At 34.7% G+C, this 13,626-nt stretch overlaps 1 protein-coding gene across 3 annotated transcripts in view; it reads right to left on the bottom strand.

Annotated features, from left to right (window-relative positions):
• The window catches only part of IGSF11 (immunoglobulin superfamily member 11), a 207,149-nt gene that overhangs the window by 187,572 nt on the left and 5,951 nt on the right, over positions 1–13,626 (bottom strand). For all 3 annotated transcript variants that reach the window (XM_057306634.1, XM_057306635.1, XM_048215000.2), the window contains exons 2-3: positions 11,384–11,551; positions 7,212–7,273 (exon numbers count right to left, since the gene is read on the bottom strand). In XM_057306634.1, coding sequence (XP_057162617.1) covers positions 7,212–7,273; positions 11,384–11,433 — 112 coding nt within the window. In that variant the 5' untranslated portion in view covers positions 11,434–11,551. The remainder of the gene's footprint in view (positions 1–7,211; positions 7,274–11,383; positions 11,552–13,626) is intronic.

Below are 13,626 nucleotides of genomic sequence, written 5' to 3'. Positions count from 1 at the left end.
TGGACATCCTATCCTATCACCACTTTTATTTAACATAGTACTGGAAGTCCGAGCTACAGCAGTCAGACAACAAAAAGAAATAAAATGCATCCAAACCAGCAAGGAAGAAGTCAAAACTCACTATTTGCAGATGACATGATACTATATATAGAAAACCCTAAAGATTGCACCAAATAACTACTAGAACTGATAAATGAATTCAGTAAAGTCACAGGATAGAAAATTAATGTGCACAAATCCATTGCATTTCTATACACTAATGATGAAGCAGAAGAAAGAGAAATTAAGAAAACAATCCCATTTACAATTGCATGAAAAAAAAAATTCCTAGGCATAAACTTAATGAAAAAAGTGAAAGACCTATACTCTGAAAACTATAAAAAGCTGATGAAAGAAATTGAAGAAGACACAAAGAAATGGAAAGACATTCTATGCTCATGGATTGGAAGAACAAATATTGTTACAATGTCTATACTACCCAAAATAACCTACACACTAATGCCATCCTACCAAAATACAAAGAGCATTTTTTACAGAACCAGAATAAATAGTCCCTGAATAGCAAAAGCAACCTTGAAAGAGAAAAGCAAAACTGGAGGTATTGCAATTCCAGATTCCAACTTATATTACAAAGCTGCAGTAATCAAAACAGTATGGTACTGGCACAAATATTGACACATAGATCAATGGAACAGAATTGAAAGCCCAGAAATAAACCCCAATTATATGGTCAATCTTCGATAAAGGAGGCAAGAATATGCAAAGGGAAAAAGATGGTCTCTTCAGCAAATTGTGTTGGGAAAACTGGACAGCTACATGCAAAAGAATAAAACTAGACCACTTTCTTACACCATACACAAAAATAAACTCGAAGTGGATTAAGGACCTAATTATGAGACATGAAACCATAAAAAGCCTAGAAGAGAAGACAGGCAGTAATTTCATTGGCCATAGCAACATCTTTCTAGGTATGTTGCTGAGGCAAGGGAAACAAAAACAAAAGTAAACTACTGGGACTTCATCAAGATAAAAAGCTTCTGCACAGCAGGGAAAAACCAACAAAACTGAAAGACAAGCAATAGAATGGGAGAATATATTTGCAAATGACGTATCCGATAAAGGTATCCAAAGTAGGTAAAGAATTATACAACTTAACACCAGAAAACTCACAAATAATCCAATTTAAATTGGGCAGAAGACATGAACAGACATTTCTCCAAAAAAGACATATGGATGGCCCACAGATGCAAGAAAAGATGCTCAACATCACTCATCATCAGGGAAATGCAAATCAAAACCACAATGAAATATCACCTCACACCTGTCAGAATGGCTAAAATGAAAAACACAAGAAACAACAAGTGTTGACAAGCATGTGGAGAAAAAGGAACCCTCATGCGCTGTTGGTGGGAATGCAAACTGGTGCAGCCACTGTGGAAGACAGTATGGATGTTCCTCAAGAAGTTAAAAATAGAGCTACCCTATGACCCAGCAATTGCACTATTAGGCATTTACCCAAATGATATAAAACTACAGATTCAAAGGGGCACATGCACCCCAATGTTTATAGCAGCATTATCAACAATAGCCAAGCTATGGAAAGAGCCCAAATGTCCATCAACTGATGAGTGGATAAAGAAGATGTGGTATATATGTACAATGGAATATTACTCAGCCATCAAAAAGAATGAAATCTTGCCATTTGCAATGATGTGGATGGAACTACAGTATATTATGCTAAGCGAAATAAGTCAGTCAGAGAAAGACAAATACCATATGATTTCACTCATATGCAGAATTTAAGAAACAAACAGATGAACATAGGAGAAGGGAAGATAAAATAAAATAAGATAAAAACAGAGAGGGAGACAAACCATAAGTGACTCTTAACTATAGAGAACAAACTGAGGGTTACCGAAGGGGGGGTTGGCGCAGGGATGGACTAAATGGGTGATGGGTATTAAGGAGGGCATGTGTTGTGATGAACACTGGGTGTTACATGTAAGTTATGAATCACTAAATTCTGCTCCTGAAACAAATAATAGATGATAGATGATAGATAGATAGATGATAGATAGATAGATAGATAGATAGATAGATAGATAGATAGATGATAGATGAATGAATGAATGTTTGGTAGAATTCACTTTTATTTGTGAAGTCACTTTTATTTGTTGGCACTTTTTTGACTACTGATTCAATTTCATTGTTGGTGGTTGGTCTGTTCAAGTTTTCTATTTCTTCCTGCTTCGGTTCTGGTAGATTATATGTTTCTAGGAATTCATCCATTTCTTCTAGGTTGTCCAATTTGTTGGCATATAATTTTTCATAATATTCTCTTACAATCCTTTCGTATTTCTGTGGTGTCAGTTGTTATTTCTTCTCTTTCATTTGTGATTTTGTTTATTTGAGGCCGTTCTTTCTCTCTCTGTTTTCTGAGTCTGGCTAGAGGTTTGTCAATTTTGTTGATCTTTTCAAAGAACCAACTCCTGGTTCCATTGATCTGTTCTATTGGGTTTTGTTTGTTTGCTTGCTTCTATAGCATTTATTTTTGCTCTAATCTTTATTATTTCCTTCTGCTGATTTGGGGCTTTGTTTGTTCCTCTTTTTCTAGCTCCTTGAGGTGTAACGTTAGACTGTTTATTTGAAATTTCTCTTGCTTCTTAAGGTAGGCCTGTGTTGCTATAAACTCCCCTCTCAGAATCACTTTATCTGCGTCCCAAAGATTTTGGACCATTGCATTTGCATTTTCATTTTTCTCCACGTAATTTTTTATTTCTTCTTTGATTTCTTGGATGACCCATTCATTGTTTAGCAGAATGTTATTTAACCTCCATGTATTTGTGCTCTTTCCAGACTTTTTTCTTATGGTTGATTTCTAGTTTCATAGCATTGTGGTTAGAAAAGATGCATGGTGTGACTTCAATCTTTTTGAATTTGTTGAGACTTGCTTTGTGGCCTAATATGTGATCTATTCTGGAGAATGTTCTGTGTGCAGTTGAAAAGAATGTACCTTCTGCTGCTTTAGGATGGAATGCTCTGAATATATCTGTTAAAACCATCTAGTTTAGCATGCCATTCAAAGTTGCTGTTTCCTTGTAGGTTTTCTGTTTGGATCATCTGTCCATTGACATAGTGGAGTGTTAAAGTCCCTTACTATTATTATATTACTATTGATTAGTTCCTTTATGTTTTTATTACCTATTTTGTGTATTTGGGTGCTACCATGTTGGGTGCATCAATATTTATAATTGTTATATTTTCTTCCTGGATTATCCTCTTTATTATTATACAGTATCCTTCTTTGTCTCTTGTTACAGTCTTTGTTTTAAAGCCTATTTTGTCTGATATAAGTATTGCTTCCCCAGCTTTCTTTTGACATCCATTTGCATGATAAACATTTCTCCATCCTCTCACTTTCAATCTGCAGGTGTCGTTGGTCTAAAATGAGTCTTTTGTAGGCAGCGTATAGATGGGTCTTGCTTTTTTTTTTTCCATTCCATCACCCTATGTCTTTGATTGGAACACTTAGTCCATTTACATTCAAAGTAATTATTGATAAGTATGTATTTATTGCCATTTTGTTACTTGTTTTGTGGTTGTTTTTGTAGTTCTCTGATTGTTTCTTCTCTTGCTCTCTTCTCTCATGGTTTGCTAGCTTTCTTTAGTGATATACTTGGATTCTTTTTTTTTTTTAAGATTTTATTTATTTATTAGACAGAGATAGAGACAGCCAGCGAGAGAGGGAACACAAGCAGGGGGAGTGGGAGAGGAAGAAGCAGGCTCCTAGTGGAGGAGCCTGACGTGGGGCTTGATCCCACAACGCCGGGATCACGCCCTGAGCCGAAGGCAGACGCTTAACCGCTGTGCCACCCAGGCGCCCCTGGATTCTTTTCTCATTATTTTTTGCGTATCTATTATTGGTTTTTGATTTGTGATTACCATTAGATTTGTATATGACATCTTCTGCATGTAGTGGTCTATACTAACTTGATGGTCACTTAAGTTTGAGCACATTCTTTGCTCTTCGCCCCCCCCCCCCATTTTTGGTATACAGTATCATACTTTACATCTTTTTATTTTGTGAGTCCTTTGACTGATTTTTACAGATACACTTATTTTTACCACTTTTGTGCATCCTACTTTTCTTACTCATATTTATGGTCTTTCCTTTCCACTCAGAGAGTCTTCTTTAACATTTCTTGTGGGGTTGGTTTAGTAGTCATGAACTCCTTTAGCTTTTGTTTGTCTAGGAAACAATCTCTTCTTTTATTCTGAATGATAGGCTTGCTGGATAGAGTATTCTTGACTACAGACTCTTTCCTTTCAGCACTTTGAATATATCATTCCACTCCCTTCTAGCTTGTAAAGTTTCTGCTAAGAAATCTGCTCACAGCCTTATGGGATTTCCCTTGTATGTAATTGTTTTCTTTTCTCTTGCTTTTAAAATTCTCTCTTTATCACTACTTTTTGCCATTTTAATTACTATGTGTCTTGGTATGGACCTCTTTGGGTTGATTTTGGTGGAGACCTCTTGTATTTGGATATCTGTTTCCCTCCCCAGATTAGGAAGTTTTCAGATATTATTTCTTCAAAAAATTTTCTGCCACCTTTTCTCTCTCTCCTTCTGTGATCCTTATAATGCAAATGTTATTACATTTGATGGAGTCACTGAGTTCCCTAACTGTATTCTCATTTTGCATAATTTTTCCTCTAACCTGCTCAGCTTGATCATTTTCCATTATTCTGTCCTCCAAGTTTCTAAGTCATTCTTCTGCTTCCTCTAGCCTGCTATTTATACCATCTACTGTATTTTTAATTTCATCTATTGTGTTCTTCATCTCTGATTGGCTCTTTTTTATGTTTTATATGTCTTTGTCAAGGGTCTCACTAAGGTTCTCCACTTTTTTCTCAAATCCAGTGAGTATCTTTATGATTATTACTTTAAATTCTCTATCAGACATCTTACTTACATCCATTTCACTTAGGTCTCTTGCTGTGGTTTTGTCCTGTTCTTTCATTTGGGACATATTTCTCTGTCTCTTCATTTTGTCTAACTCTCTGCGTTATGAGTATCAGTTCTGTCTCTTGCTCTTGAAAGTAATGGCCTTATGAAGAAGATGTCCTGTAATGTCACATAATGCAGTGTCCCCTGTTCACCAGAATCTGATGCTTCAGGGGTGTCTCCTATGTGTGTGGTCTGTGCCCAGCTGTTGTTTCTTGGCCACATTTTCCTTCAGTTCAGTCATCTTCAGAGGTTCTCTTTGCCTCTTGGGGACAGTGTTTGGTCCCCTGCCAGTGTGGGGCATGCTGTTTTAACAAGGTGGGCTCTGATACGCTTGCTAAATGAGACCTGCCACCACCACCACTGGGACCAAGGCCACATAAAATGCATGTATCGAGCACTGGCAAGGTTTGTACTGGTCTTCTGGGGGAAGGGACCTGCAGTGCCCAGACTGAGGCAAACATGACCAGAGTGTTGGATCTGCATAAGTATTAGGAGGGGGGGATACTTGGTGTAAGCAAGTTAGGTAGTGAATGTCAGTGCTCCACTGGTTACACTGTGGAGCAGGGGAGGGATATAGCACTTGCCAGTTCCGTTGTTCATGGAGAATTCCCTCCAGGACATGCTCTGAGATGGGCAAATAACTCTCCCTCCCATGTGCCCCAGGTGTTTTCAAACTGCTGCTTCTACACTATATCTCCAAGAGCTGTTTGTTGTGCTGTTTCTTTAAGGCTGAGGACTCAACTTCTTGTCACTCTCAGGGCTCTCCCAGAACTGAGCCCACTGATTTTTAATATTCTAGGCTTTAAGTACCACTGGTTGTAAGAACACATGAAATTCAGCCCCTCCAGTTTTCAAGCCAAATGCTATGGGGATTCATCTTCCCAGTGCAGGATCCCATGTGATAGTGTGTTTCTCACCTTTTCCTATACCCAGGACTCCCTCCCTACAGCAGATGGACACATTTTCACCCTTCCTACCCTTTTTGATGTGGTGTCTTCTCTACTTTAGTTGTGGAGTTTGTTCTGCCAGTCTTTGGGTCATTATTTACACTAATTTGAGTATTATCTAGTTATTTACACTCACTAATGTGAGTATCATCTAGCTGCATCTAGGGGAAGAGGCAAGCTTAGGGTCCTCTTTCTCCACTATCTTGGCCCCCGTCTCAACTCTGCATACTCTTGGCATAAAGACCAAACATCTCTCTGATTTGGCCCCTGTCTATCTCTCCTGTCTCATCTATTTTTCTCCAGCTTCCTCCTACTCAGTATTATAACATAATGAATTTCATTTAGTTATTCAATCTCTCCATGATCTGTTCTGTCTCCAGGCATGCAACATGCTCTTCTCTCTGCCTGAAATATTCTTCTGACGTTGACCACTCCATTTACTTCTTAACTCTTAATAACCCTTCAGAATAATAATCCTTTCAGAATCATAATAATGAGCTATATTTTTTATTGTTTACTATGGCACTTTATTGTTTACTACTATTGTTTACTATGGCACTTCATATTAAATCATTTAATTATGGAACACTACATCAAAAACTAAGGATGTACTGTATGGTGACTAACATAATAAAAAATTTTAAAAAAATAAAAAAATAAATTTCCTTTCTAAAATTAAAAAAATCATTTATTTTCACAGAAAACCAATGATATGAGTACTATTATTGTCCCTGTTTAAATATGAGAAAACTGAAGGTAGTAAAGATGAAGAAATTTGTCAAAGGTAACAGAGCTAGTAGATGTTGCACCTGCAGCTAGACTCTAGCACTCCAAAGGTCCTACAACAGCAAACTGACAATACACTACACTACTTTTATGTCACTACTCCTCTCCCCTCAACTTTGACTCAAGTGTCTCACTTACATGCACCAATACATGTTTGTACTTCTCCTAACATAGCTCTTAACACATTATTATAGTTGCTTGTTTTCTTATCAGAAATCCTTTCTAGAATATGAGATTCTTCAGACTAAAAACTGTATCTCTCTTGTTTCCTTTTGTATCCCCCTTGCCTGACACATAGGAAGTGCTCAATAAATATATATTATTGAAATTTAAAAAAATTTTTTTTCTCTTAGGATCGAGAAATGGGAGAGTGTAAGAAAAGGTGAGTATCATAAAAAGCCCTTCTTTCAGCTAGGTCATCAGAGATAATAACTATGAATAGTTTTAAAATCTAGTATTAAGCAACTCACCACTATTAGAAAAGTAGTCCCAGCAGAGCAAAAGTCCCACCAGAAACATCTCCTCTTCTTGCCTGACAGAGGTGAGAAAAAGAAGAAAAAAGGTTTCTATGTTGTGATAACATTATAAGAGACAAAGACCATATTAGAAGCACCATGCAGGAGCTTGACCTTCTTGCTTCTTTCCTGTTTTACTCCTTGTAGTAAGTCATCTGCATATATTTCAACAAGTTATCAGAACAGTAGCACACTCATCCAATCTTTCTCAGTAAATTATGGCTTCTCTGACATAATCAGTAAGAAGTTAAATGTTACAATCTTTCCCGATTAGGAAACCACAGATACGTTGAGTCTCTTCACTAAGAAGATGACATTTACTGGTTTTCATCAATAGATCTGAATCTTTGAGATCTAGCATTAGACAATTTTTTCTTAAACATGACAACAAAAGCACAGGCCAAGGAAGATCATTAAAATTTAATATTTCTGTATGTCAAAAGATACAATCAAGGAAGTAAAAAGACAACACACAACATGGGAGTCTATATTTGTAAATCATATATTCCATATGAGATTTATATCTAGAATATATAAAGAATTCTTATAACTCAATAATAAATAGACAAGCAACCCAATTTAAAACGAGCAAAGAATCTGAAAAGACATTTCTCCAAAGCAAATACATGAATGACCAATAAACACATTAAAAAATGTTCAACATCAGTAGCCATCAGGGAAATGAAAGTCAAATCCACAAAGATATACCACTTCATACCCACTAACAAGGCTGAAATAATAACAAGTGTTGATGAAGATATGGAGAAATTGGAACACTCATATACTGCTGGTGGGAATGTAAAATTGTGCAGCAATTTTGGAAAAGAGTTTTGGTGATCCTCAAAAGATTACACAGAGGATTATCATATGACCCAGCAATTCCACACCAGATATATAGCAGATAGAAATTAAAATACATGTACACATAAAAACTTGTGCATGAATGTTCATAGCTGTATTATTCATAATAGCCAGAAAATAGAAACAATGTGAATGTCCATCAACTGAAGAAACATGTGGTATACCCAAATAATAAAAATCATTTGACACTAAAAAGAAAATAAAATACTGATACATGCCACAACATTGATAAACCTTGAAAACATTATGCTAAATGAAAGACATAGGTTACATTGTATTATTCCATCTTTGTGAAATGTCCCAACTAAGCAAATCCACAGAAACCAAAAATAGAATGGTGATTACCCAGGTTTGGGGTGAGGTGGGGGAGGAATGGGGAATGATCGCTAATGTGTACAGGATTTCTTTTTAGAGTGTTGAAAATACTCCAAAATTAGATTGTGGTGTGGTTGCAGAACTGTGAATATACCAAAAAAAAAAAAAAAAAAAAACCCAAGAAACAAACAAACAAAAAAAGACAACACTGAATACGCACTGAGTTAATCTTATAGTATGTGAAATACATGTTAATAAAACTATTTTTAAAAAATACATAATTGAGTATGTTTAAAACACTTAGCCTTGAGGCACCTGGGTGGCCCAGTAGGTTAGGTGTCCAACTCTTGGTTTTGGCTCAGGTAGTGATGATCTCACAGTCGTGGGATCAAGCTCCATGTTGGGCTCTGTGCTCAGCACAGAGTCTGCTTAAGTTTCTCTCTCCCTTTCTGCCTCTGCCCTATACCCCACTCATACTCTCTCTCTCCCTCTCAAATAAATAAATAAATCTTTAAAAAATTTTTTTAAAAAACACTTAGCCTCATGCTTAAAGAACAAGAAATTTCCAGACACCAACCAAAAGGAACAAGACAAACCAAAAACAAGAAAAAACCATCTTCCATAGTCCAAACCATAGATTCTTAACTGGGTTTAAGGATAGGCAAAAATGATACCTTGAACTCAGTTTAAATTTGCTTTCACTTTGGTTTACTCACAAAGCAATAAATAAGTAGGCTACAGAATATAAATGAGAAAAGATGCAGGAGGAGCTCTACTAATCCCTTTGTGTATCATGGACGCACACTTCAAATTTATTGATCTTGGTAGTCCATACAGAGTTAAATATTACAGGTCAGAGGATCATGAAACTATAAACTCACTGTCTAGTATATTGTAGCCTCAAAACCTAGAAACAACACACAATAGACCTAATAACAAAAGATATGTTTCTTTAAAGAAGCTGTTTAACAAACATTAAAAGAAAACATGCTAGGAAGAAAGTGTAATGGAATCTAATCAAGAAAGAATGAGGACTCAGTATTGGAAATTCAAAAGGAAATATAAACATCTATGGGGATTAAAATAATATTCTAAGAAAATACTTATGCGCAATAAATTTTAAATTTGAAAGGAAATGCAATATTTTTCTAAGTAAAGTTGAATTATCAAAAAATTTTCAAGTAGAAGGAGAAAATTTAAGTAACCAATAATCATAGAATAAATTGGAAAACTTATAAAAGATCTGTACACACCACAACCATAACCCCAAGAAACCAGATCATGTGATTTTATAGGTGAGTTTTAGCAAATCTGGAAGAACAGATAATTCAAATCTGGAAGAAAAGATAGTTCATATATAAACTGTCCCAGGGCACAAAAGAAGATAGTAGGTTTCAAAAATCATTTTATGAAGCTAACATAATACTGATACCAAAAGTTGATAAATATAAAACAAGAAAAAGTAATAACAGACCAATCTCACTTGTTACTAAAATATAAACATCCTAAATATATTAGCATAACTGGTCCCAGATTGCATTAAAAGACAAATACAGGATGACGAAGTAAGGTCTATTCTAGGAATGGATTACTGATTTAACATTTAAAAATCTATGGATGTAACATGAATAAATTAATGGATACAATCATATGATTATTTCAATAGATTCCACACATTATTTTATAAAATTCAAAAGCCAATTAAAATCTTTTATAAAATGGAAAGGGAAAGAAACTTCCTTATCATAGGAATTATTCTGTGATATATTCTTATTCATATATTAGAAACCAAAATTAAGCATTGCACTTAATGGGACATTCCCATTATATTCAGAAATAAAATGACATCTGTAATCCTCATAATTATTAAACATTGTTTGCCAGCCCTGTTCAATATTAGAAAAAAAGAATTAAAGTATAAATATTATAAAGATAGAGGAAAATTATCATTACAATTGTCTATCAAGAAAAATGAAACTATTCTGAAAATCTATTTAATCTAATAAGAAAATAAAAAAGATGGCAAGAGAAAAGAGAAATACGATTATCTTTCCTACATATTAGCATTAGCTATTTAGAAAATATATTATGAAAAAAGATCCAGTTCACAACAACAATAAAATTCATAAATTACATAAGAATAACATTTTTAAACAAATATACTCAACAAATAAGAAAAAAATTCCAAACATAACCAAGGGACATAAAAAATGACTTTAATAAATTTACATTAAAACTCATGACAACTATATTTACTTGCTGAATGTTAGGCACTGGGCTGAATTCTTCACAAATATTATATCATTTCCTTATCTCAATAACTCAGTTGAATATGTTTCTCTTCATTTTACAAATGAAAACACTAAAGATCACAGAGGACAGATCACTTTTCCAAGGACACAGACTTTAAAGGTAAGGACAACATTCAGATCCAGCTCTATCTGACTCAAGGTCTAGGCTTGCAATCACTATGTAATACTAAAGAGACTGAAAATTAAAATGGGTGGAGGAACCAATCAGGTGACTTGAATGATTAAGGAGAGGCGGGAAAGTGCAGGGAAAATGAATGTATGTCCTGCCTGAACTGGGCAACCACTACTCACAGGCAATTGTTGATATGTGGAATTATGGGCTCAGTGTTGACACATTTTCCAATTCTTCAGAAGAAACTAGACATCTGATGTGGATATACAAGTTGCCATTTTCAAAACTTTAAGGGGGGGAGGGGAGGGAGTGATGTCAGTGAAAGTGGCAGAGTAGGTAGCTCCAGGGATTCATTCTTCCATAAAAACAATGAAAAAATGAGGGAAAACTGTCAGTCACCTTTTTCAGAATTCTGAAAAATAGACAAAGGTAATAGCAATGAAGTGAATGCTGAACCAAGGAGGCAACTAACAAAGAGTAAGAGACCAGGGCAGCATTTTTACTTGTCCTTGCTCTCTGCGTCTCACCTCAGCAGCAGTTTTGAAGACAGCAGTCCATGTTCACAGTATGGGATCATAGTCCTTCATTCATAGAGGGGGCAGAGCACAACTTGTTCTCAAAGAATTCTGTTTGTATTTTGATTGGTCCGAGGGATACCTGAAGAACTGACATAAGGTGTCCAATGGAACAAATATCTAGACAGAAGATAAATGAGAAAATATTGAACCTTGAACAACACTATAAACCAACTAGATCTAACAGACATATAAAGAACATTCCACCCAACAATAGCAGATATACATTCTTCTCATGAAGCATTCTCCAACATTCTCCATATACTGGGACCCAAATCAAGTCTTAATAAATTTTAAAATATTTAAATCACACAAATAACTTCTCTGAACACAGTGGAATGAAACTATAAGTCAATAACAGAAGGAAAACTGAAAATTCCACAAATATTAGGAAATTAAATGATATACTTTTAAATAACCAGTGGGTCAAAGAAGAAATTTCAAGAGAAATGTAATGCTCTGAGATGGATTAAAATACCTTGAGACAGATGAAACTGAAAATACAACATACCAACTTCTGGGATGCAGCAAACAAAATGCTCAGAAAGAAATTTACAGCTTTAAATTCCTACATTAATAAAGAAGAAAGATCTCAAATCAGTAACCTAACTTTACATCTTAAAGATTTTTAAGGAAAGCAAACTAAACCTTAATTTAGAAGCTGGATGAAAATTCTATTCTAAAAAATAGAGCAGAGATAAATTAAATAGAATCTAGAAAAACAATAGAGAGGATCAATGAAAGTCGGTCCTTTAAAAAGATCAATAAAATTGATAAACCTTTAGCTACACTGATAAAAAAAGAAAGAGAGAGAGAGAGAAGTAGTAAATAACTAAAGCCAGAAATGAAAGTGGGGACATTACTACAAATCTTACAGAAGTAAAAAGGATTATAAAAAGAATTCTATGAGCAACTGTACAGGGAAAAAAAAAAAGACAACCTAGATGAAAAGGACAAATTCCTAGAAATACACTACCAAAGCAGACTCAAGAAGAAATAGAAAAAAATCTCAACAGACCTGTAACACATAAACAGTTTGAATTGGTAATCAACACCCCCCCCCCAAATCTAGGAACAGATGACCTCACTGATGAATTCTACCAACAATAATTTACAGAAAAATTAACACCAAGCCTTCTCAAATTCTTTCAAAGATTAAAAGAGGGAACACTTTTTAACTCATTCTATAAGCCAGCATTGCCCTGATACCAAAACCAGACAATAACAAGAAAACTACAAACTAATATCTCTTATGAATATAGATGTAAAAATTCTCAACAAAATACTAGCTAACTGAATCCAGAAACACATTAAAAGCATCACATTCTGTGACCAAATAGGATTTATTCCAGGAATGTAAAGGTGGTTTACCACACAAAAACAAATTAACGTAATATATCACATTAACAGAATGAGGGAGATTAAGGAGGGCAAGTGATGTAATGAGCATTGGGTATAATATAAGACTGGTGAATCACTGACCTCTACCTCTGAAACTAATAATACATTATATGTTAATTAATTGAATTTAAATAAAATTAAATAAATAAATAATTTTTTAAAAAGGAATGCAGGAGAAAAAACACATAATCATCTCAATTGATACAGAAAAAGAATTTTAAAATTTCCATACACTTTCCTGATTAAAAAAAAAAAACAAAACTCAGAAAACAAAGGAACAGAGGGCACTTCCTGAATCTGATAAAGAGCTTTGGTGAAAAAATCCATATCTTACTCAGTAGTGAAAGCCTTCCCTTATGATCAGAAACAGGACAAGAATGCCCACTTTCACCACTTCTATTATTGTCCTGGAAGATCTGGTAAGAGTAATTAGGCAAAAAAAAGAAATAAAAGAAATAAAAGGCATCCAAATTGGAAAAGAAAAATAAAACCATCCCTTTTCACAAACGACATGATCTTGTATATAGAAAACCTTTAAAACCCAACAAAAAACTATTAGCAATAAGCAAGTTTAGCAAAGTTGCAGAACAGATCAACTCACAAAAATTAGCTGTATTTCCATATACTACCAATGAACAACTGAAAAAACAAAATTAAGAAAACAATTTCATTTACAATAGCATCCCCCCCCAAAAAAGAAAAGAAAGAACCCAAACTTGATGAAACCTTGATCTTAGACTTCTAGCCTCTAGAACTGTAAGAAAATTAATTTCTGCTGTTTTAAGTCACCCAGG

The sequence above is a fragment of the Ursus arctos genome, unplaced genomic scaffold (genome assembly GCF_023065955.2).
Source record: "Ursus arctos isolate Adak ecotype North America unplaced genomic scaffold, UrsArc2.0 scaffold_4, whole genome shotgun sequence".
Taxonomy (NCBI): domain Eukaryota; kingdom Metazoa; phylum Chordata; class Mammalia; order Carnivora; family Ursidae; genus Ursus; species Ursus arctos.
This window is presented reverse-complemented; position numbering and strand designations above follow the sequence as displayed.